The sequence below is a fragment of the Protomyctophum parallelum genome, assembly GCF_964188405.1.
Source record: "Protomyctophum parallelum genome assembly, chromosome: 19".
NCBI lineage: Eukaryota > Metazoa > Chordata > Actinopteri > Myctophiformes > Myctophidae > Protomyctophum > Protomyctophum parallelum.
In genome coordinates this window covers 43014195-43040293 of record NC_139717.1, presented here as the reverse complement: position 1 = coordinate 43040293, position 26099 = coordinate 43014195, and the positions used below count along the sequence as shown (strand labels likewise).

Sequence of the window (26099 nt, the reverse complement as noted above, 5' to 3'; positions counted from 1 at the left end):
TAACTGAATTTATGGCTGTATATAGTGGTGAGAACAGTAGACTACTGTGTGTGTGTAAATATAACTAATGTCCTGTCATGTTATTGCCTTCCAATTTTGGACTGAGGCAGATTCTGAAAAGCCTTCTAAATCCTGTTTTCTGAAAAAAGGCCCAGAATGGGTTAAGCAGATCATGCCTGGTTGATATGGTGATAACCTTTGACTGAATAATGATATATTTGTATAAGTGATATTGGGGGGCAGCGGTGGCCTAAAGGTTAGAGAGGCGCGCTTGTAGCTGAAATCTGTGTGGTAAAGTGACTGACCAAAACCCACGCCTCCACCAATCACAGTTGAAGTGCCCTTGAGCAAGACACTGAACCACCAACTGCTCCAGTCTAGCTGCTTAGTGGCCAACAGTATACGAACAAGTGGTTACACTGGACAGTTCCCAGGTTTTAATGTCGGTGTGGGTGTGCCTGTGCGATTGTGCAGGGCGTGCATGCCTGTGTGATGGTGCAGGGCTGAAAAAGAAAAAGCCTAGCCTGGGTAAATAAAGCAAAAATAAATAAGAAAATAAGGCAAGTAGTATACTGTAATATCTCTCCAAAGGGAACCCAAGGTCACACTATTAACCTACAGTACAGTATGGAGCAGCTCCATGGACACCACTAGAATAACCCATTCTGAACGGGCACCCATTTTGGTGTCGGCATCATGTTATGCTTTAGCTATTGAAAAATAGCAGATCTACAAGCTCATATCGCGCCACCGAGTGGCGCGATATGAGCTTGTAGGTCTGCTATTTTTGAAAAAAATCGAAGAACGACTGACATTTTTTTAATCTGATCTCAGGTCAGAATGGGTTAATCAGACCAGTGTGTGTCCGGCGGAAACCTCGTATGAATCTGATCTCAGGTCAGAATGGGATAATTGGTGTGAAAGAGCACACTCATACTCATTCATCATGTACCTGGCTGGGATAAACATTATTTTACCAATAACCTGAAAACACAGTTTTAAAAGACTATAGCAACTCCTCCTACCTCGTGCCAGTGAGCGAGCCACATTAACATTACAGGCGGTGGTTAAAGACATTCCGACCTATAACGCAGTGTTAGTTTACAAGAGGGTATAGAAAAGGCCACGATGGCAGCGTCCAACAACGAGGACAAACAAAACACCCGTTTATGATGATGACAGTGGAGAAATGGCTACTGCATGTTTGCCGTAAAAGAAAACCAGTCACACATTTGAGGACAAATAAAGGCGACATTAAAAGGACAAACGAGCAAATAAAAATCACTTACGGGTGTGCACTTAAGGCCATTAAATTATTAACCAGTTTACTTAAGATGACACGCAATGACCGCAAAGTTGGGACACAATGCTCAACAGCTCTTTATGACTTGGCACTCTCAGATTTAACATTTCCCGTTCTGGCTTCAGATGGGGAATCGACTCAGTGTTGCATCATGGGAATCAGGGGATTGCATGTGTTTTATCAGTTCTCGACCATAAGATCACACACAAAAGACACCCAGCAGTAAGTAAACAAGGATGTTGAGCTAGACTCACACACAGGAAAAAGCAAATAAACATGCTCCATCAACATATCTAAAACAGTCTAAATATAATGTTGTTTATGTCAAAAAAAAGGAAGGGGAAAAAACGAAAATAATGAAAGTCAAAGAGCTTTCCCACAACACAGGGAGATTCTGCAGAGGACTATATGTCAGACGAGTGATGCTAGTCTCTCTTTAATCGAGGTCTTCTGTCTCCCCAAAGGGCATCCTGTGTGTTTTGAGAATCTTACAGCTTGCATGGTCTAACTTACTGTGCATGTAAACAGAATCAATCAAGTGCTCTGTGTGTGTACGTGTGTGTGTGTGTGTGTGTGTGTGTGTGTGTGTGTGTGTGTGTGTGTGTGTGTGTGTGTGTGTGTGTGTGTGTGTGTGCGCGCGCGCGTGCGTGTGTGCGTGCGTGCGTGCCAGTGATAGCGGTTAAAGCAGATGTAGAATTAAATCCAATCAGAGCACTTTCCTCACGTTCTCTACCGTTTGATCTTTCCTATGGTGTCGCAGTGTGGATCTCTCCCGCACAATGAACACCCTCAGTGTTAATTTAACCCTGAGAGTGTACAAATCGCTTACAGGTTCATTTGGTCACATTTTGTACACAGTTTCAAATGGATACATGGACACCGAGGAGGAAGACACAGCTGCCAAGTTAGCCAGGTGGGAACCACGTGAACTCAGACACTGTTTTTTGGAGGTAATTAACATTAATCCTAGTGAAGGCTAATTATGGGTTTAAAGGTATAACGAGTGGGATTTATCAGTTGAGATTTGTAAACACCGCATTCACATCTGCACAAAGACATTAATTCCCAACGCTCAGCATGTTTTTTTTTCTTCTTTTTTTTCCGCTACTTCCAGTGATCAATGGATTTATTGGATTATGGTAATCAAATTACGGTAAGAAAACGGGTTGTCCAGAACTCCCCTTTAAGATTGATTATAGACTAATGCTTGCTGAGATTTATTGAACAAACGAACACTTATCTTACAACAGATCTGTGTACGCCTGCCTGACTGACTGGCTGCTCACCCGTTTACGTCTCGAGAACTGTCCGACCTTACAGTACAGGTGCTTTCATTGAACTAATAGACTAAGAGTAAGACTTGCAGGTGGTCGTATTGAAATAAAGTAAGACTTACAGGTGGTTTCTATGCCTTTCAGAGGCTCGCTGGTCTCCTCCCCGACCACTGAGTACACGGTGACAGTGTACTCTGTCAGTGGGATCAGGCTCGTCAGCACTACCGTGGTCTCTGTACCATCCACCATTAGCTATAGGACAGAAGAGAAGGCAGTGGTTAGAAATTAGAATCCACATGAACATTATGTTATGTTATCCTCACGAACATAATGTTAACATATGGGGGGCGGGGGGGGGGGGTGGGGGGACTGAACCTATCTAACATCTACATCTGTATCCATATCCAACCCTTTCAACTCATAACCACGCTGGGCTTCAGTGTCAAACGGGTTAGAGGAAGTAATCAATCACCCTGTGATGTATTTGTTATAAGTAAGTAATTCAGAGAGGCTCATTGTCGGTATCAGCCAGGGAGTCTATCCACGTTTCAATGCGCTAGACCTCTGGGAGATGGAATGCTGAGGTGGAGCGCAACACCTACCATCAGCTCTCAGCACAACATCAAGCCTGAGTTTCCCGGACACTCTCTCATTTGTTATGGTATCCATAAGAATATCATTCTTCAATCATTTCCCCAAGGAGAGTTGGTGCAAAAACGGAATTAGGGCGTTTATGACCCATCTATACTTTTATATGAACTAACCACTATGCTTCCCTCCTTCCACTGTCTGAGACCCGGTTTAACCATTTGTGACTCTTTTTGATACAGAGACAGTCATCCTAACTGTTCAGTAGAGGAGAAAAACTAGTTTTTTTCTCTTCAAAATGAGTTAATAGCACAGGCAGACATACTATAGAGCAGTGTTTCTCAACCTATGTACCGCGGCACTTTACTGTGCCTTTGATTTGTCCAGGTGTGCCTCGAGATTTTGACCGAAAGTAACACTAGCCCTCCCCCGAAAGCGATAGCTAGGCGTCCTATTGTTGCGTCGTTGTTGTTGTCACACGTCTAAATAGTTGTGCGAAAACAACATGATGACGGAACAATAGACTCTTAACGACCATCGGCCATAGAAATGTTAATCGCCTGGCAACTTTACTGTATGAATGGGGCACAGCAAGCGGGGCAAGCGGTCCCTCGCCGCCGCCAGGGGGAACGGCGACTACTACCAACGCCTACAAAGAAAGCCCCTGCCAGACTGTACCGTGATGATTACATGAAGTTTGGCTTCACGTTTACTGGGGATAAAACGTACCCGATTCCGCTGTGTATAGTTTGTGGATTCAAGCTTGCAAACAGCGGCATGGTTCCGAGTAAACTGAAGCGCCACCTTCATACCAATCATGATGAACTCGCTACAAAGGACAAACACTTTTTCGTGAGCTTGAAAGAAAAAAAGGAGAAAGACACAACGAAGCAGGCAAGTCTCTTGATACGCAGTACCACTAAGACTTCTGAAATTAAGCTACCAAATCGCAGAGTTGTTGGCACAGTTAAAAATGCCACATACATTGGCAGAAACAGTAATAGCCAGAGCATTCAAACTCGCGGGGGGTGTGGGCTTGGTGCCAGCAGATCTTGCAAAGGAATTAGCAAATGTGCCGCTCTCAGATAGCACAATTGGGCGACGCATTGAAGAAATGTCTGCAGACATCGAGAGTGTTGTCATACACAAAATGATGACGAGTGGTAAATTTGCACTGCAAGTGGATGAATCAACAGATATAAGTGGACACGCACAGCTGTTGGCAAACGTGAGATTCATTGATTGTGACGCGGATGGTGACTTCATCAGAGAGAATTACCTGTTTTGCAAACAACTACCTGGAAATACAACAGGAGAGGAAGTTTCTAGATTATGAGTTTTCAAAAATAAATTGGTGAAACGAGGCACTGTCTCTGTCCTTTTCTTTCTCTTTAAAGTTATTTGACGAGTGCTGTCATGTTTGTTTTTAAAAGTATATTGGGTTCATATATAAATATATATATATATATATATATATATAATATATATTTACTATATATATATACACCGGTATATATACAGTATATACACACACCATATATCTAGGTGTGCCCCGAGATTTTTAGGCTATGAAAAGTGTGCCCCGGGACAAAAAAGGTTGAGAAACACTGCTATAGAGCATGTCTGAAATAGAGCTGAAATCGACATGTAAATATTAAATAAATGCTTAAACATGTAGCTAGGTGTAATGTTAGAGTCCACAGAAGTGGACCTTTCAAGCCTGTTTTCTCAACTCGCCAAGACATTACTCTGAAAAACTGGTGGGTCAAACTAGAACAACCAATATGTGAATTTGAATCTATGATTCCCTGCTTTCACATGACAGGAAAAAAAAAAAAAAAAAAAAAATGCAATGACTTAGCCTCGATCAGAAACGGTCACATTTATAAAACATATATACCGGTACCTTGCAGATTTACTGTACAAGATCACAACATGCACATAGAAACACACAGACAGACACACCTGGGAGCTGACCAGTACAACCTCAGTCTTATACTATGGAACTATATGGAATGCACTTCCCATTACAATCAGAACTGCAGATTCACTCCCAATCTTCCGCCCACAGTTTGAAAACGCAGCTCTTCAGACTCCATCTTAGCCCATAGCACTTGCCGTAGTACTTGCCCTGGCCTCGACTTCCTACAGGCGTATTCATAGGCTCAACTTATGTAACTTAACCCATTCTGATCTGAGATCAGATTCATACGAGGTTTCCGCCGGACACACACTGGTCTGATGAACCCATTCTGACCTGAGATCAGATTCTAAAAATGTCAGTCGCTCTTCGATTTTTCAAAAATAGCAGACCTACAAGCTCGTATCGCGCCACTCGGTGGCGCGATATGAGCTTGTAGATCTGCTATTTTTAAATAGCTAAAGCATAACATGATGCTGACACCAAAATGGGTGCCCGGTCAGAATGGGTTAAATAGCACTTTATGTAGGCATAGCACTCTATAGTGTATATATACATTATAGTTTCCTTAGATAGATATTCCACTGTTAGGTTCTTAAAGGGACACTTCACCCTTTTTGCAAAAAAATATATGTTAATGACGTTTAGAAGCTTTAGAACACTTTCCTGGGGGTATTTATGTGTGTAATATGTGGTTTTAGATATTTTAGATTGTAGCAGTGAGCCTGTTGTCTCTAATGTCATGGACACTGGGCCCACTTCCTTCCAGGACTACATGTTGTCTCAGTAAGACAGCTCTCCCCCTATCCACAAGGAGGAGCAGTGCACCAAAGAATTATGGGAATTGTAGTCCAGGAAGGTAGTGAGACCAGTGTCCATGACATCAGAGACAACAGGCTCACTGCTACAATCTAAAATATCTAAAACCACATATTACACACATAAATACCCCCAGGAAAGTGATCTAAAGCTTCTAAACGTCATTAACATATATTTTTTTGTGTCCCTTTAAGCTTACGTAGGATTCATGATGACTTTTTTATGTTTTGATATCACCATTACTGTAAATCGCTCTGCGCCTGCTAAATGCCTGAATTGTAAATGATACTGTTGACCACTGAGCAGCTCCACTGGAGGAGTTGGGGGTTCAGTGCCTTGCTCAAGGGCACTTCAGCGGTGTTGGGTGAGTGATGACCAATCACTTCCAGAAGCTACTACTTTGGAAGGGTTTATCATGTATTCATTTACTTGTATTGCTCCTATAAACAATTTAATATAGGTCTAGTTTTTCCCACCAATTTTGGAGCTCTGGCTCATGGACTAAGAACCAAAAAGAACTGAACCGGTTCCCATTGGGAACCAACTCTCTGAGAGTTCTGTTTTCCACAGTGGTACTTCTTACAGTAGATTAAAAATCAAACCTACCAACTATTGGGGCACACATTTAGGAAATGTGAAACAAAACACATCTGCATGCAGACACACAGACAGACAGACGTCTTGGTTTGAAAATGGGATATAGAGAACCTAGAAAATTGATGGTTATTATATTTGTAATCAGTTGTGTAAGTTCCATGGCTGGGCAAAAAATACATTCAAAAGGACCCATGTATTTTGGGTTTCTCACCCAGTTGCCCGGGATCCAAAAGTGTTATGGCAGGGTTTTGGGACAAATAATTATCTTACTATTGTGCTATTGAATACTATTGTTGTTTGGGCGTGTAATTAAAGGCAAAGGTTTTCTTGTAGATCTTCTGTTATCACTACTTTTGCTTGTGCTATTCATTGTATTAATTCAAGTATTAAATCGGGTATATATGAAGAAGAAAAAAGACAACAAGACAGTGTCGAAATGAAGCAAAAGCATTGTGCTTTGGGAAGTTAGGAAGGAAGGAAGGAAGGAAAAGATTGATAACCTGCTGAGTAGGTCCTCCGGCCATGCGCATGTACTCCACACGATACTTGTCCACAGGGCCATCCGGCGCGGTCCAGGTGGCACGGAATGAGTGGTGGGTCACCTCCGAGGTCACCAGTTTGGTAGGAGGCTCTGCTCCTACTGGAGGGGGGAGGGGAGAGAGAGAGAGAGAGAGAGAGAGAGAGAGAGAGAGAGAAGAGAAGCCAAAATGTGTGTGATCTGACAAGTCAAAGTATTTCACACAGTGAACCCTGCCGCCACAAATCTGTCCCCTCTCCCTGGCCAGAGGGGGCAACTGTTGCTCCCTATGTCGATATATTTTCAGCACACTTGACTAAAGCCTTCTCTTATTGATTCAATCCGTCAATTCCGTCAAGTGTTAAAAATATATTTTCCCCCTTCATTTTGCATTGTAAATCACCGCGTGATGTCTGCTCAAACTGATTTATACATGCAATTTTACGTTTACTTCCAACCTCACAGTATTCCATCAGCTACTTGGAGCTCTGTTTCTTCATAATATCGCTCAGCGGGCTGAATTAATCAAGGGGTGTCAGACCAAAATGCTTGAGATTGGGTTTTATCTTTACTGGCTCTTATCGGTTGCCAAGTCAGGCTGATCTTATTGGTATTCTCTACCGCCTATTGCTAAAGCCGTCTACTGACCGGGGTTAAAGGAACCGTTTCTTCTCGTCTGAAGACTCTAAACTTAAAGGGCCCCGTTGCCTAGTAGTCATTAATCAAAAGTGATGTCATATTCATGGAGCGAAGAGATGTATAACCGCAGACTACAACAGTAGCTCCACACGCCTTTCTCAATCTAAATGGTAAAATTTATAGCGCCTTTATCCAAGGCGCTTTACAGAGATTGTGCATTACATTCACCCATTCACACACCGACGCCGGAGGAAACTAGTTGCGCACCAACTGTTGCAGGTAGGGATGGAGCCTGGAAATCGTGTCCATTTCAAACCCGGTTCGGTATTTATTGAGACTCGAGTATCAATAAGCTTTTGGCTTGTGGAGCCTGTTATCGGGCATAGCGTGGATTAAACGATTGACGTGGGGGTGGTGGTGCATCTCCGATCGATAGGTGTGAACTGTGAGCGGTTTTGCCGACGTGCAAATGGAGGACAATTTAAAACAAAAGCGGCTAACAATACTGTAGTTTGCTACTAACACAGCACAGCACAAGGGCTACCAAACTTGTTGTTGTTTTTCTTATTTTTTCGCCGCCCTGTCTTCGAAGATAAACTGGGCAAGCTCTCTAAACTGACTGAGCCACAGTGGTAAGGGGGGGGGGGGGCGAGACGCGACGGGTGGCCGTGGTTGCGTTATGGTTGCGCCGTGGAAGTATGGTGGAACGGGTGAAAAAGTTTTGGTTACATTAAAAAGACAAGAGCAGTTGTTAACTTAATTAGTACATGCACAAAAGGGAACATTTCGACAATGCATAGGCATCTGTCAATAATGCATTGCATTGTACCCAAATGCAATACCTTTGCATGTCTGTACCGTGTCGTTTCGACTCGGTACAGACATGCAAAGGTATTGCATGTCGTCAGCTGCTGCAAGCGGAATGACCGTCCTTTTCCAAGCAAGACATTTGGTGCGTGCTGCCCAGCATTGCCATCATTTATAATCCAATTCATAATACGTTTGGGAAACTCAAATCTCCCTCCCTGCCATATAAGAGTTCTAATAATGATTAATTGTGCGACTTTGCTGACTTCTCAGTCTATCGCAAGGCAGATCTACAAGCTCACAACGCGGTGCAATCAGACGCAGTGTGAGCTTGTAGATTGGCTATTTTTGATGCGTGACACTGTCGTACGATGACGTGTGTGTGTGTGTGTGTGTGTGTGTGTGTGTGTGTGTGTGTGTGTGTGTGTGTGTGTGTGTGTGTGTGCGCGTGTGTGTGTGTGCGTGTGTGTGTGTGAGAGACACACACATCATGACATACATACTCACAAATGGGTTTAACTGGCCAGTAAAAATAAGGTTCTGTTCAGAATGTATTGTCTCCAAGCTTTCCACAAAATAATAGTCAATAGTGGGCTCGATAAGGACCCAGCTCGATAAGCCTGCTCGATATTGGTGATCGTTATCAATACAAATTCACGAGCTCCATCCCTAGTTGCGGGTGACAATTTAGCCGATCTACAATCGAGCGGCTATAAGTCATATATCGGTTTTAGTAATATTAACACCTCTGGAAGCTCCAGTCCATTGCCATTACAGCATCTGTCTATGGCGTGTTAGAACTGCGATTACCAGAGTTTAGTTTGAAAAAAAAAAAAAAACACAAAAGCATTCGCTCCCAATGCAGAGGATATTAGAAACTGTATGTATTCACTTTAAAACAAATTATTAATACATTTCTGGTATATATCCATATGACGGGGCACTCCAGACTAAAATATTGTCTAGATAAGTTGTAAAAAAAAGAAAACAAATTCATGTGATTATTGTGAAAAATGATATCAAAGAAAGATGATAGAAAAAAAAACACTTTTGTTTAATTAAAAACCGTAAACAGTATCCCATTCACAGACCTTAAGCACATGCACCCTATAGCGTTACCTATTTTGGAGTGAACATTCAGCAAAAATAGCCCATCTACAAGCTCAAGTTGTGAGCATGGGCTATTTTCAGGTTAAGATATTTAGTTTATACGGAAAAGGATGGGGCCTGGGGGACTAAAAACATTTGTTAATTACTAGTTAATTAGTGAAGGCTTGGCCTACCTGCACCGCCCCTGACGCTGTTGCAGAGGTTGTTAGTGAGGTCGTCCACGATGTCCATCATGAAGGAGAAGTCGTTGACGTTGTACATGTGAATACTGTCCGGGTCTGTGGCGATGGACCGCAGCTCGTTCTCGTCCGCGTTCTTCACACCTGAAACACAGTCGTGGCGTCACCGTGAAATAAATGGTAAATGGTGCATTTGTATACTTTTATCCAAGGAGCTTTACATAGATTGTGCATTACGTTCACCCATTCACACACACATTCATACACCGATGGCAGAGGAAAACATGCAAGTCACCAACCTGCTCATCGGGAGCAAGTAAGGGGTCAGCGTCTTGCTCAAGGACACTTGGACACTAACTGTGGGGGAGGCCGGGATCCGGCCTTTCTACCAGCCACTTTACCCCTGAACCACTGCTCATCGACTCGGGGCTTAACCATAATGAATCCCTGCATCCATATTCTGGAGTTTACATTTAATAGCTAACGCGTCACGTTGCCAGCTTTTAGCTATTTGTTGTATATGGAAAACAAGAATTGGTTAAATCAATTAATTACCTGCTGATTGTTATTATCTGCGGGGGTCCGCTATAACTGCCTCTGTTGTCAGTTTCAGCGCAGTAGTTTAGGTAGGAACCAAAGTTCTCTAAGGTGGAACTATTGTGTTCTCAGTGAAAACTAGACCTATATTAAATTGTTTATACACGTAAATTAATACATGGTAAGGGCCGATTCATACTCCTATTTTAGAGCCTACAATGTGACGTCATTTGAGGTTCGGGGGGGGGGGGGGGGGGGGTACCGTCCTAAAGTCGGCTCTTCGGTGCTACTGAAAATTTCTGACGAGCCAAAATCATTTCTGCACTACAGCGCCGAAACAGCGGTAAAATAGGAGTATGAATCGGCCCTAACCCTTCCACAGTAGTAGCTTTTTCATATTTGTGATTATTTTGCATATGTTCCTACATAATGCTTAATTTGCATAATAAAGTAAATCATTGTCTTCGTGTAAGTACTCAATATAGATATGGTTTTTTCCACCCATTTCCTAATTAACGTTCCAATTTTGGAAAGACAACTTTACACCAACATATTTGTACAGGCTTTCCTGGGGATAAAAAAAGGTCCTGCAAGTATGTAAACTGTGAGACACTACTTACCAATGGCATAGAGCTCAATGCCCCGGTCTCTCAGTTTCTGGGAGTTGAAGACAATCTCGTCCTGGGACTTTCCGTCAGTGATCAGGACGCCGATTTTACGCGAGTTAGGACGCATTCCCACGTTCGCCTGGAAGTTGCTGTTGAGGATGAAGCTCAGTGCCATGCCTGCATAGAGCAACAAGGAGAAATTACAGATGTGAGATGTGAGACGTTGGGTGATTGTTTGGGGTGTTGTGCTACTTGGGTGTTCCAGGTGAGGTTTACTGCATCAACAAAATGGGGATCAAGGTGTACTAATCCTCCAACAGCTTCTGGGCGTATGCTCACAGTATATGGTCTTGATTTTAATATAAAATAACAACGCTAAGAAAAGTAAAATAATGATTACCCAAAGTAGGGAAGACAGACATTCAGTCTTTCCTGACTTCCATCTGGCTGGCACTGGCCTTAGTGTGTGCAGCGAGATCACTTATTTGGGCCATATCATCTCTTGATGATCTTTCAGATGACAAGGACATCTATAGACTATTAGACAGCGACGGAAGCTGTATGCCCAAGCAAACATGCTATAGACAAAGCAGCACCAGACTCACTCACAGTGGCCTAGTATGAGGCTGCTGCTGAGAGTGCCAAGAAGCTCCAGTGCTTGTTAGTGTCGGGCGACCTACCTGCTCTGCTGTACTACGTAACCATATGTACAGGTTCATGTGTAGGGCATCTGAGTCAATAAACGACATCATCGCTGTAATAACGGACCCTAGTACACGCAGTTCACTCAGGTTCTCAACTTCTCATTGAGATTGAGGAACCACTGGCGCACATGCTTGTATGTCAGAAACTGAACAGTGTGGGATATGTGTGCATTTTTATTTATCTCTTTTTATTTTATATTTACTGTTATGCTGTATTGTTTGTGAAATTGATCCTCCTGGGTCTGAAATAAAGATTGATTGATTGATTGATTGATTGATTGATTGATTGATTGATTGATAATCCGACTTTGTGGTGACTCTTCCAAGCCTTCCCATTGGGAAAACCCAATCCATCCAGGACCTAATTAGACCACAATAGGTGGTATAGTAAGATGTTAAGGCTAAAGGGATAACACAAACAAGTCCTGGTTACTTGTTTCCAATGTGGTCCCCTATTTATTCAATTCATCAACAGAGTTTATATACCGTTCGACCCAGGTGTGTAAATGATAGTAGTGGTTTTCAACAGGATTTACCCTGGAATGCCAAATATACCGGGGAAACATGATCAAATATATTAAATAACCCAATATATTTCTCACTTTACACTTTTATCCCTATTTTGGGTGTGTCATTATAGATGAAAATGTCAAATGTTCAAAAATAGCAAAACATTATTGCAGATCTACAAGCTTTACACACGATACCGGCATATGGCAAAGTATTCATAGGGCTCTTTTATCCAGTGGTTACAGGAAACATTGTTTTGAAGTATTGTTAAGTTACCCGTCATGGTGTTTCCTCCTTTGTACGGTAGATTGGCCACAGCATTCAGCAGGGATCCTCTTGTTTGATGGGCATTGAGATGCCACTCAGTCTTGGGGTCTCCACTATACTGGGCCAGACCTGGAGAACGAAAAACACTGTCATTGTCAAACACCACAATGATAACTAATTATGCTTGTATCTCACATTTTGTTTATAGTGTCATGTGATTAACATTTTACACACTTAGCAGTAATAAAGCAACAACTTACACTGCTGGCTCCGTTAACACCCTCTCAGTGAGATGCATAGAAAACAACAGCAAAATAGACCTTGAAAGTCCACTTTATGACAACATTTAACTCAAAACACCACTAGTTGATTATAAAAGATTATAATTAAGTTTATGCAGAAACAGAAACAAAATGTCACTAGAGGGATCAGAGAGGATCGGTCATTACCAATCTGCACTCTCTCAGGGCCGATGTCAAAGACTCCAACCATGCGAGCGATGAAGGCACGGACGCTTTTGAAGTTCAGACGACCGATACTCCAAGATCCATCGACCAACAGCACAATGTCAGCCTGGGCGTTGGTCTTACACTTGGCATCTGTTACACAAGGGAGAAAGCAGTGAGCGAGAGTTGCAAAACAACCTAGACACCCTTGTGGATGACCAGGCCATGAAACATTAATTTAAAGAAGGATTTGTGTAGAAACAAGTGCATCAGGGGTTTAAAGAAAGAATTTCACAACAGAGAACTGAAGTTACGTCAAAGAGAAATGCACACCACAATCATGACAAAAAGTGTAATATACAAATGCATACATAGTAAATAACGTTACACAACATATTTTGAACATCATATAACACAAATTACACTGGCTCTCATATAAGGCATTATATAACAGCTGTCAAGCATTCTTGGCTGGATTAACTGCTCTCTTCCTTGAGGGACTGTGTTCCTTCCATGGCAGTCTTCTTCTTGTATATCCAAAGGCTCAACCGCCCTGTGGCCTTTCCAGAAAGTGAGTCTGTCGCCCCCCCATAGCAGGAGCGAGCCTTCCTTGACAAATTGATATATGACAACTCCTCTGCCAAGGTTATTGCACATTCCTGTTGCTCATCCGAACTCGCTACTCCGGTCACCTTTGGGGGGGCGAAAGCAGTCGCTCGCTCGCCCCGAGACTTTGCAGGACGGGCCGCGAGGATGCGCTCAGTGGCCACGGTGGGAAATAAAAATTGGACCCTGTGTCTGCAATTGGAAACAGGTTAGGAGAAACAATTGATTCATCCACACTTTTAAAAAGCAGAATTTTGAAACAGATGCTTGACGAGGGGAAAGCGGAACTGCGGTTGAATGGAAACATGGCCTGTTTGATTCTCTACCTCCCCGGTAAACAGACGACTCATCTGTCCCTCAAACATCCCCTTCATAAAAGCAGATGTCATAAACACAGATGGACCTGAGAGCCTTGTGATGCAATACAGACTACTATGTGTACAATAAAATCTGCAGGGCTGATTTAACTCTTTGAGACTGTACAAAATAGACCCGCAAAGGGTCCCAAATCGTAAGAGTTTTGTATTATGAGAGATTTGACAGTGTCTTAACCAGTACCAGTGTCTCTGAGCAAGTGCCTTTGAAAGTGAGTGTAGAATGTGGCAATTTGATTGCTGGATGACTGTGTGTCATTGTTGCTTTTGCTCCAGGGCTGAGAGTCAGGTTGATTGACAATGAAAGCGAACACCGTCTGTGATATTGATCTCACTTTATGGTTCTAGAATGATGGTTGCATTACAGTACAGTATGTGTGCAAGATCCGACTCTGTGAGATCTGAGCCTTCCTACCGTTCGTTGGTGGTAATGTCTACTGTACCAGATGATCCAATTGGTCTATCGAGGTGATCAAAAATAACCATTATTGTTTGATGTACATGAAACCAGATAGTCAGAATTCACTTTTTAAGATTATTACCCGATTAGATTAGATTATCACTAATTATGCCTAAACTACGGATGCCAGGTTAAAAGTGATTAAATTACTCAAATTATTATTCTAATTAGCAGCCTATAATAAGACGTAAAAACAATAGTGATTTCCACTGTCTGGCAGTGGGTGATCGCACAGGCCTTGAAAACGGCAAGCAATCGTGTGCCCGAATAGGTTGCCCATCCTTGATCAACAGGAACTGAATCAGGCCTAAATGTATGACGCGTAACGTAAGGATGCAAGTAGATCAATCACACCTATAGCACTTTAACGTGCCTTCCTTGGAAAAAAGCCTCCAAAAGAGGCAAGGCAAAGCTAGCCAGTCATCCAAGAACTCGTCTGGTTCGGTCGGTGGCGTCCGGTGTTTGAGGTTCTACATGCTGGGACCTGTGTGCGGAACATCCTCCCCGTCTCCTGCTTCCAGGCCCGGTGGGCAGTGTGTCACTGTGTCTGCTCTCCATTACAGCAGGAATTTGAGCCCAGGGTCAGTGGCTCCTCGGGGTCTTATAAGAAGCATAACATTTTCCTAGCTGCATGCGGCCCTGAGCTGCTTACTCTCTGCGTTGTAAAAAATCTGTAATTGCTAGCAGAGCACTTTCTTTCCCCCCTTTCCATTAGCAGTTATAGCCAAAGTGAAAAAGAAAGGGGGAAATATCAACTTTTGTATGGGTAAAAAAAAAACTATTTGGCCGACGGATATGGAGTGGCTATAAGACTGTAAACCATTCCGGGGCCTACTAACGAGGATGTGTGTTTGTGGTGACGCAGTCAAGTTTGGTGCTTTGTGTTGTGTGTGTGGGCTTCTCACACGATGGCAAATAAGCAACACGTGAGGCGAGACATTTCCGATTGGCTAATCTATTAAAGCCAGTATCAACATTTTGGCATGTGTGGCATGTGTCGTTTCTAACCCCCCCCCCCCTCCCCGAACATGCTGTGATATGTGGCGTTGTAGGAGTGGAGAGTGAGGCAACTCACGCCAAAGCAGCTAAGAGCAATTTGCTTCGTTAATCATAATCACATGTGATTGATATTTGATCCATAATTCCAATACAAACTCTGATCCTAATTCTCCCCGACAGGAAATAATTCAGCGTTCTGGCTGTGTGATATTTCACAAGTCGGGGCCACTCCTTTCGCTGTTCTGGTCTGCAGCCTTTTGGAGCGCTGCTGTTGTTCTGTGCGTGTACTAGTCCAGAAGAGAGGAGGCCTGTTTATTATGGTACTGTGAGATGTTTTACCTGATGTATCTTTTAGAGGGATTTCAGGAACCTCCACAAGGGTGGTCTTCTCCTCCCCTGCCAGAGGTGAACTCTCTCCTCCGTCAAACATCCCAAATACGGCCACGGAGTACTTAGTTCCTGCCCTACGACCGAAACAAATTAAAAGTCATCAAAATCAATGTGTTTATACGTAGCCGCAGACCACAATATCTACAGTGTTTGTCTGAGAGTGTCCTTACTAATCCTGCTAATTGAACTCCAAAGTAAAGGGTAAATTTGGTACCATTGTATTACACCACAGCTACCTGTAGCTATGATATAGAGTAGACAAATCCGCAGAACGGCAACCATACTGTAACTGCAGTACCAAGTAATAGGCTGCACAATAAACCTTATCGCATTGTTATCGAGGTATGAAAATGCGCAATATCAGTATCGCAAAAAGGCAACGATAGCACGATATATGGTCAATATATCGAAAGCCAGCAACATCCCTCTATTTTAGCCTGTGCCCCTTGGAAAATAAACCACCACTCTGTTGCATTGTTGTTAGCCCTGGTCCAGTGTGTTAGCAAACTCACTAACACACTTTTTTTGAATAATGTTTAGTTTTCAATGTTGCAACACTTAAAATATAAAATATGACATTTTAATGGTAATATCGTATATCGTATCGATATTGCAATATTTGGCATAAATACAGAGATATAAAATGTTGTCCATATCGTGCAGCCCTGGTGTCAAGGGACACCGCAGCTAACATTGCCTACAGGGCAAATATCCCTGGCCTTGGCCTCTCTTCAGTGGCGTGCACAGATAGACACTAGGGGGTGCTAGAGCACCCCCTGCCCTTTTGGCAATTTTGCTCTTAAAAAAAAAAAAAAAAAAAAAAAAAGTTTTAATTTTTTTCTTAATTTGTAGTGTGTGGACCATGCGGTGACATTGATCAAATCTTGATAAAAAAACGCTTCTACTATATTATTTAGGCCCCCCACAATCTAAAGATATGTTTCTGTGTCAGTGGTTCTTCGATTAAAGAAAAAAAGCAGATCTACAAGCTCGTAGCGCGCCACCGAGTGGCGCGCTACGAGCGGCGCGCTACGAGCTTGTAGATCTGCTTTTTTTCAATAGCTATAAAGCACCAAAATGGGTTCCCGCCCCAAAATGCGCTGCACAAGGTGCCCTTTTTTTTCACTTGAGCACCTGCCCCTCTAAATATCTGTGCACGCCACTGCCTCTCTTATGTATTATTGCTGAAGTATAAATCTCACCTGAGCTCTTCTAGGACCACAGTGTTGTCATAGGGGCCAACAAGAAGCTCCTCCAGGTCAATATCATTCCCACTTGGATGGAAGGTGACCTTGTAGCCCGTAACATTTCCAGGAGCTGGATCCCAGGTGACTCTGAAACTGGTCTTGGTGGGTTCAGAGGTCTGCAGGTTACGTGGTGCTTTATATGGCGACACTGAAATAAGACAAAATAAGGGACGGGGGGGCCGGTAAACTTTAGAACAAACTCACGGCATCAAAAAAAGAAAACGGCAAAAGAAATAGAAAAGAAAAAGCACAAAACAGCTTAAAACTTGGCAACAATACAGAGGTTTCATTGAGATCAGGCATCCCACATTCCAGCCAGTTTCTCATTAGTCCATAATACAATTCCTTGAACCCCAATGTCATTGATTACAGAAAGCCAAGGTTCATGTCGTGAGTTAGTACAACTAGCGGGTGAATGATAGCGGGTGATTTGAGTGTCCAGGTGAACAGGACAGGATTGGCACTTAAGGGCCATTAGGGAAACCGAAGAATTTCCTGAGTGCAGCGTATGTTTTGAATTGTTCTCGATGGGAGTATTTAACACTATGCTAGTAGAAACAGCAGTAGCGTGGTGAGGTGATGAGTGGCTATTCTGAGCTGAGCTGTGCATGTCTGGCGCTTTTTTCTGTGGTCACAGAGAGTTGAAAAATCTTCAACTTTGGGTGTTTTAGAAGAGTGCCTTAATTGCGTTTTAGACCCGTTTGTTCAGTTGTCTAACACGACCCTACACGAAACAAAACATCAACCTTAAAGTCATTAGATTTTTCCGTTTAGTCCTGGGGTGGGAAAAAATGTGCCATTGACATGTGATAATGGCTCTTATTTCCAAAGCAATGTGGCTTTTTCAGGAACTTTTGTGAATCAAGTGTTGTTATTTGGGGAAAAAATGGATTGTTTCAAGATAACGTGACTAGACTCGACCCGATTCAAGAGCATTCCTGAAACACATATTGAGCCACATCGGAAAGAAATAAAATTACCTCACCCTAGATTTGTTTTCTCTTGCTTTAACGACAATAAGATTTAGAGACTGAATACATAATGAAGTAACTCATTCAAGATGGACATCTTTTTGGCAGTGCACACAATACACAATAAAATCCTAAGTGTTACTTGAACTATGGGAGGGAAAGAATGGACCCAAACAGACCGTTTTACGTTCCGATTGGATCCATTTTTACCCTCTCGGAGTTCAAGAGATACCACGGACTTTGCGAGTGCACCGTCAACTCTGGTAGGTTTGAATTATGGACCAACGTACATGTGGTTCCTACTCCTTGCCTTGCTTTGCCTTCTCCGCGCTTGTAGATGGGGTGAACGGTGACGTTGTAGGTGGTTTTCGGTTTCAGGTTCTTCATGACAGTAGAGGTGACGACAGCGGGGATCTTGAGGGCCACTTCGTTGCCCCCCGTGCTGGGGACATACTTCAGACGGTAGTTGACCACCTTGCCCGGTGCCGGCTTCCAGCCCACCCTCATGGTCCGCTCTGTCTCGTCCGACACGGTCAGTCGCTTACCCGCCGCGCTCGCTGAAGACACAGGAGAGCATTCAGATATTGTTATAGCCACATGAACCCAATCCTTTCTAGATCAGTATAGTTCTCAGTTTCAAGATTTCTCAAAAATGTTTGAGCGCAGTGAGCTTGTGTATGTGGTATTTTTGAATAGCCAACGCAAAAAATCTAAAATGACACAAATGCATTCCTGGTTTTAATAGGTTAACATTTTAAATTAGACCAAAAAAAAAAGCTCAAATAGTTTGAATTGACTTAATTTAACCCATTCTGACCGGGCACCCATTTTGGTGTTGGCATCATGTTATGCTTTAGCTATTGAAAAATAGCCAGTGGAAACCTCGTATGAATCTGATCTCAGGTCAGAATGGGTTAATAACATCTGTGACTGCTCTCTAGACCAGGGGTTCTCAACGCTTTTGGCTGGGGACCCCCGGAAATGCTTTGGCCATGTCTCCCCCAATACAAACTGACCTTAATATTAGAGAAAATAAATCATAAATGAATACTGTGAAGCCAGATATAATCATTAAGGAAAGTTTGTGCATGTACTATGTGTACCATGTAAACTCTTCATTTCCATTTTCCAGCCATTCAGTTGCAAAAAGAAATCACACCCGTGTGAACCGAGTGTTGCAACTCCCCCCCCCTTCCTCTCTCTCTCTCTCTCTCTCTCTCTCTCTCTCTCTCTCTCTCTCTCTCTCTCTCTCTCTCTCTCTCTCTCTCTATGCAATGTTTTTCAAATAAACTTGAAATTAAATCAGTGAATAACTAAAGTAAAAACTAAAAAGTTCGATTCATGCAGCCAGCTACAGGTTGCGCAACTGTAACAGCCTCAACAGTTAGTTTCATTGTACACTGCTTTAAAGAAATGTTCTACTTCTCTATTGTTATCTCTTTCTAATTGTTCGTTATCAGATAACTTGCAATTATAGGATTAGCAATAGCAACTCTCCTATTGAGTCATTCGGGATATGAGTGTTAGCCAAATGACTCAGCTCAAAGGTAACTAAATGATACATTAACTCTTTAAAGGAGAGGTGTGTACAATTTCTTAAGGCTTGGATTTGAGAGAGGCCAAGGCCCCCCTGGAGGTTTCCTTAAAGGAGAATTCCATGCTAGAATGCTTTCTTACCTTTCTTTGTAGTTGTTACGTCCCCACCAAAGAGGTCCAGGTGTTTTTTTGTGCAAAAACTCCTTATTGGCTATTTTCCCTACCATAAGCTCTCAATGAATTGCATTGAATTGAATGGGAATTGAATGGGGCTATGGGGTGTTATGCTAATTCGCTTATTTCCATCGAAATAAGTAGTAAAGTGTGCCGCTTGGGATATTATTTACATTATGAAGAGAGGATATATACAAAGAAATTATAATTTTGAGCGATGGAAATAAGCGAATTAGCACAACACCCCATAGCTCCATTCAATTCCCATTCAATTCAATGCAATTCATTGAGGGCTTATGGTAGGGGAAATAGCCAATAAGGAGATTTTGCACAAAATAACACCTGGACCTCTTTGATGGGGACGTAACAACTACAAAGAAAGGTAAGAAAGCCTTTAGTATGGAATTCTCCTTTAAACAGGCTGCTTTTTGAGGGCGTTTTCATCCACGTGTGTTAGAGAGACCGGGGGGAATATATCATCCGTTTTCTAAAGGAGTCTCGTGTATGTTCAAACATACTAGTATATGTTACACTGCAGAAGGCATGCATCATTTTAAAAAACATTCCTCTTTAGCAGTGACTGGTGTTGTCTCAGAATGCATAGCATATCAGAACTGTCAGTGCCTCTCTTTGGCACTCCGCGGGTTCCAACATCAAAAAGCAATAAGAAAGTGCTTTGTCCAAAAACACTGGAAACCAGAACCAAAAGGCCCTTCACAGGAAGCGTCAGAGATGAACACATGGGACACGTTGACACATACAAGCCTTTCCCTTGAAGTGTAACAAATCCAAAACATTAAACTGATCTGGCAAACAAATTCATATATGGAAGCATGCTTTCTTATCCCTGTTTCAAGGCAATTATGATCAGAAATCACAAAACTGAAAAATGTTCAAGTCTGGGCCTGGGGATGAATTCCGTCCATTCATCCATCTTCAACCATTTATCCGGAGTCGGGTCAGGGGGTCACCCGTCTGAGAAAACTCACTTCAGCCGGTTGTATCCACAACATTCAATTGAATTGAATTGCCAACTTCAATTGGCTGATTTACTTCAGCGCACCAGCAAAGTCATTGAATTAATAATTGTTCAAAGATTGTTGGGACAACCACTTCAGAGACTCTATACATCCACGTATGATAATAATAATAATATTCCCCTAAATTGCTATTTTGGTCAAACACATTTGGGAAAGCGATTTTTAAAAGCACCCGTAAACCGTATGCCAAATTAGTTTGGTAAAGAGAGGCGCGCGCAACGCCTCAAGTCCGCGTAGTGCAGGCCGTGTCATCTCCCTTATTCTCCTATGCATCTCTTTGTAATATTCATATAATCAGCAGAAGTGAGTGCCTGCCACTTCCTTGTGTTTATATATAGTTTCGTTGTATAGTCAAATACGTTATTTGTGCTAGCAGCCAGGCATTGTGCAGGTGCGCGATTCCATTTGTTCGTTCAGTTCATCACCCCATAGCAAATGGGGTTTAATCTAGACCGAACTTTCCTTTTCGCTTCATACCGTTCCGTAGAGACGGCCTACACGCACGATCTATATACCAAATGAAAGTCCCAATTTCATAGTTTAGTACTTTGAATCTTTGACTCAATGAAAAGACGAGGTTCTTGGCTCTGTGCTTTGTGGAGACACGCCCATTCATCCAAACAGAAAAGTCCTGTTTGATTGCATTAAACGATGTTAAACTCACCAACATTGCAGCCGTACGAAAAGCTTGAATTATCCTCTTTCTATCTGCAAAGTTATTGTTTCATAAAAATCCACCATAGAAACGTTATGAGCTACTTTCTGTCAAGAAATGCCCCGCATTTGATTATTATTATTATTATTTTTTTCAATAACAATAACATTCAATAACATTTTGCTGCCTCCTGCATTATGTGACATTTAGAAACAGGTATGACGGTTGAGTGATTTCCAACGAGCGCTTCCAAAATCCAACACTCCATGTGTTGGAGTCCAACTGCTCAATGTTTTGCGTCTAGATTATGTGATTTCCTGATGGGAAAATCATGCATGTGCATACTCGGTGGCACGCTATGAGCTTGTAGATCTGCTATTTTTTCAATAGCTAAAGTATAACATAATGCTTAGTTAAAAACACCAAAAGGGGTTCCCGCCCAGAATGCGTTAAGGATTTAGACAGGTAACCAAAATACCAACTTTAGTGGGGGAACACCCCTTCCCCACTGCTAAATCCCAAAACAGTGTATTTAGAAAGATCAGACGAAAATGGAGCCCATGGTGTTCCAGCATACAATAAGATCAGATTGAAGGTCTTTTGTCCATCAGTCGACTTTGAGGCTTAATCAGGATTTTAGCCAGGACTAGACTGGGCTGTTGCCTGTATGTAATTGTACAGAAAAGATTTTTCTTTTCTGTTTCTCTCTGTGTTATGTCAAATGTGTGTATGTGTTGCATACAAGGCCGCTGGGTCGCAAGACAAATTCCAGTGCAAACTGACAATAAAGTACTATATTATATCATATAAATTATACATTGTAACACTGCTCACCATCTGTGGTCTCCTGTCCAGTGAGCGGATTTCCCTCTCCATGTCCGTAAGCTGCGAGTACCGACACCCGGTACAGTGTCTCCGGGGTCAGACCGTCCAGCTGTGTGTTGGTCACATCCCCGGGAACTGTCTTCTCGCCGGACTCTGGGGAGAACATGGACTTCCAGCGGACCCGGTACTGCTTCACGTTACCAGGAGCTGCGGTCCAGGACGCAGCGAAGCTCGTGTCTGTTACATCACTGGTCACCAGATCTTTTGGAGAGCCCAGCTCTGAAATAACAAGGAAGGCATGAGTTCAGTAATGTGCTGGACAGAGGCAACTAGGCATGTGGATTGTTGTATTACAGGTGGGAATGCTAATCAGTATCATATATCTCATTCAACTAACTATGGAGCCAAAGTCTGTAAAAGAAATTGCCTGAATGAGCTGGTTGATTTGCTCAAAAGAATAAAGTAAAGTACACTGCGACATTATGAGTGTATAGGCTAAGTGTTGAATTAAACACTCACACGATTTTGCCATGTACAAGTGGACAGTTCACCAAACTAGGTATGCTGCACAATTAATTGCGAATAATCATAAATCATAATTGTAAGAACTTATTTGGTCAGCTGTTGCACCTTGCCCTTGTCCCCTCACCAAAGTTGAATACAACCAGAGCATTGTTCAACCCATCTCCCCATCCATCAGGCTCACAGAGGAACAATAAAGGCATTCAATTAATTTAAAAAAACTAAAAAAAACTAAAAACGTCTTTTTCCACAGAAATTCATAACAATCTGCAAATATTTGGCAGAAAGTACACAGGGTCTAAGTGGTTAACAATAATCATGATTGATAATCGGGATTATAATATTAAGCAGAATCATCTGGATGATCATCGTGCAGCCTTACACCAAAGACACAAAACCTGAAAGAGATCTGAGCGCTATGCTGGCCAATGTTTTCCCCAAGATTAATCGGAAGGCTCTTCCACCAAGAAATACTGTAAGTGAACGAGAAGGAGAGACTAACACAGATGATGCATGCACACCATCTTTTACAAAATAACATGAAAGTCACTTTCTATAGTCAGTCATCTTAATATAATAGATATAATATATTATTATATGACAACGGGTCATGCTGAGACGCGTTGTGAGTAGGTCTAGCTACTTTTTTTTTAATGTTTTGATTTAAATTAAAGGTATATTCAGTGATTTCACTCAAAAAACCTTAGGTTTCGTTTTTGGCTGTGGGACCCAGCCTTTCGTCCAATCAGGATAGAGAGTCAAAAACGAAACCTAAGGTTTTTTGACCCCCAGGGGTTAACTGGGGACAGGGAGGAACTCCTTATATGGCCAGCACACTCTATAGTAGGGAGGATTATCACAACAAAACAAAAAAATAAGTGATATTTGAATTAAGTGAAATCACTGAATATACCTTTAATCTTTAAATATTTACTATAAAATTTCAAGCTCAAGTCAAGAACGGGACTAGAGCGGGACCACATCATAAGCTTCAGCTCAGAGCCAAGAAACTAGAGTTAAATGAACACTCTGGATCTTACCAAGCGGTCCGGATGAACTCCTACGTTTTGCATTACAAGAGTGAATGTAGAGCGCAGGATGTAGAGCAGACGAACCTTGAGGTAGATGCAATGACGAGCCGTCTATGTTTTGATAAGCGAGGGATTATTTAGGCTAGACCTCACATCCTTGGACTAAACTGTCTTCTGACTGCATTTTGACATAGTGAGTCTCGACTTTGCATTTACCTTTTGTGATTTTGTTTGTATTCTAGTTGCCAGTGTATATTGTTGTGTAGTGTTTGCCTGTGGCTATAATAAAATAGTAAATACACATGAGTGTGCAAAACGATCCAACTTTTGAGATTAGTTGACTGGTTGAAAAGGAGCTACAGTCGGAATCCATGCCATTGGCTCCTTTGAACCTTGATGATCTGTTCCACTTCGGAAAACGTGTCTGGCACAACAAACATGCTTCTTTCTGGGTCTGGGACATTTGAACTGATGTACAGGACAGGATATTGACTGTAAAGTTCAACATCTGCTCCACAAATAGTGTATGCATACAGCAGGTAGAACGTTACAGAGCACAGAAGGGTTTTGAGAGAATGTTGTGGTCATTATGTTGTGGTCATATTGTGTGACAGCAAACACTAATCCTAGCTGAAGTGCATACAGCAGCCCTGCTGGCCGTATGCAAATCTCATTTCTAACCAACGTATATAGTTTTCTATACATTGTCCTGAAGTCAACAGGATGACGTACTGTAACTTAAACATGTGCGAATGGTGGAAGTGATATATGTGATTGCAACTGTAGGTCGCAGATTATAATGAAAACCTGCAAAGCTGTGAGTCAGTCTGTCCGTCCGTCCATCATGCCTTGTGCCACGCTCCATATATGGCCGTCTCCATATATGAAGATCACGACACAGACCTCATCAAACCCTGGAAATCCATAAATGGAGAAGAATGGATCATCACCTAGATCTGCATACATGAAGCTGGCCAGCAACTCATCTGACCTCAAACCTCAAACCATTAGATCTCCATATATGGAGCTGATCTGTTCTGAAATTCCATAATCCTTAACTAGAGTTAAGAGTTAGAGTTCTCAACAGGCCCGGCCCAACCTGGGCCCGGCCCAACCTGGGCCCTAACTGAGCTGGCCTGAGGCCCCACCTGGTCTTACAAGTTAGCAAACATTTTACGCTCTACCCGGCCCAAAAACGTCAATTAAAAAAAAGGACATATATGGGCATTCCCAGACATGTTTCAGCGTGACCTTGCCATTTAGGGCTTTAGAAAGTATAATGAGCGTAGAGAGTGTGGCAACAGGTTTCAAAGGGGGTGTACGTCTAAATGGCAAGACATCCAAATGTCTTGCTGATCGCACAGCATCCAGTTAAACAAATAAAATAGTCACATTTACAGTAACGGCATTTGCCAATTGCAATTCCGTTTACTATGTACAAAACTGCACATTCATGTGACTAAAGCACATAGATGGGTGCATGGTTTATCATCAGTCAAATGAAAGGAAATCACCACAATCAAAAACAGAAGAAAATAATAACATGACAAATGAGATCTAACTTCTAATCAGTTCAGCCGTTAGCTAAACAAGCGTCTTTTGATATCAGCAAAAGCTGCCTTCAGATAATATCCAGAAAAGGGGAGGACATTAACTCCGACCCGGGAGATTAATTTGACAAATCAACAAGTCGGCCGCGTCTGTTTTGAGGGATGGGTTTTCCAAGTGCAACGCCAGAACGATATCCATCAAAACTAATATTTCTTATTTTTCTTCTTAGTCAATTCCTCCGAGGCTAGATCAATTCAAAATGTCTTTCTTCTTCTCCATTTTCAATTGTACCCCGTATGTGCTGCTGAATCAGTATGTGCAGTCTTTCAGGCCTCAACACAGAAAAGTCAGCTACCATTAGCCCATTCTGAACGGGCACCCATTTTGGTGTCAGCATCATGTTATGCTTTAGCTATTGAAAAATAGCAGACCTACAAGCTCATATCGCGCCACCGAGTGGCGCGATACGAGCTTGTAGGTCTGCTATTTTTGAAAAATCGAAGAGCGACTGACATTTCTAGAATCTGATCTCAGGTCAGAATGGGTTCATCAGACCAGTGTGTGTCCAGTGGAAACCTTGTATGAATCTGATCTCAGGTAAGAATGGGTTAGGAGCGAACGTATAAGCATTGAACTTGCCCTGGCAGAGGATGCCCGTGTTGTTCAGTGTGCTCAACCAAACAGGGACAGGTCTAAGTATGACATCATGGCTTTGAGTCTGGCTCAAGTGTCATTTTTACGACCCTATAGGTCGCATTTACTATGAAAACCAGCAATTCCGTGTGTCACGTTACACCTCCATAAATATGGTCACGCCTTGTGACATCACGTCCTCCGTTATGGTCACGCTTCCACGCCGCCATCTCTATATATGGAGCTGACCTATGTTGAT

The 26099-nt window shown here is 42.4% G+C and overlaps 1 protein-coding gene across 15 annotated transcripts in view; it reads right to left on the bottom strand.

Moving 5' to 3' along the window:
- The window catches only part of col12a1b (collagen, type XII, alpha 1b), a 168410-nt gene that overhangs the window by 109251 nt on the left and 33060 nt on the right, over positions 1–26099 (bottom strand). For 12 of the 15 annotated variants that reach the window (XM_083790291.1, XM_083790277.1, XM_083790278.1 and 9 more), the window contains exons 14-23: positions 22113–22382; positions 18164–18430; positions 16858–17050; positions 15605–15729; positions 12830–12979; positions 12390–12509; positions 10912–11076; positions 9749–9898; positions 7003–7142; positions 2700–2829 (exon numbers count right to left, since the gene is read on the bottom strand). In XM_083790291.1, coding sequence (XP_083646417.1) covers positions 2700–2829; positions 7003–7142; positions 9749–9898; positions 10912–11076; positions 12390–12509; positions 12830–12979; positions 15605–15729; positions 16858–17050; positions 18164–18430; positions 22113–22382 — 1710 coding nt within the window. The remainder of the gene's footprint in view (positions 1–2699; positions 2830–7002; positions 7143–9748; positions 9899–10911; positions 11077–12389; positions 12510–12829; positions 12980–15604; positions 15730–16857; positions 17051–18163; positions 18431–22112; positions 22383–26099) is intronic. The other 3 variants (XM_083790284.1, XM_083790289.1, XM_083790283.1) reach the window with 1 other exon arrangement.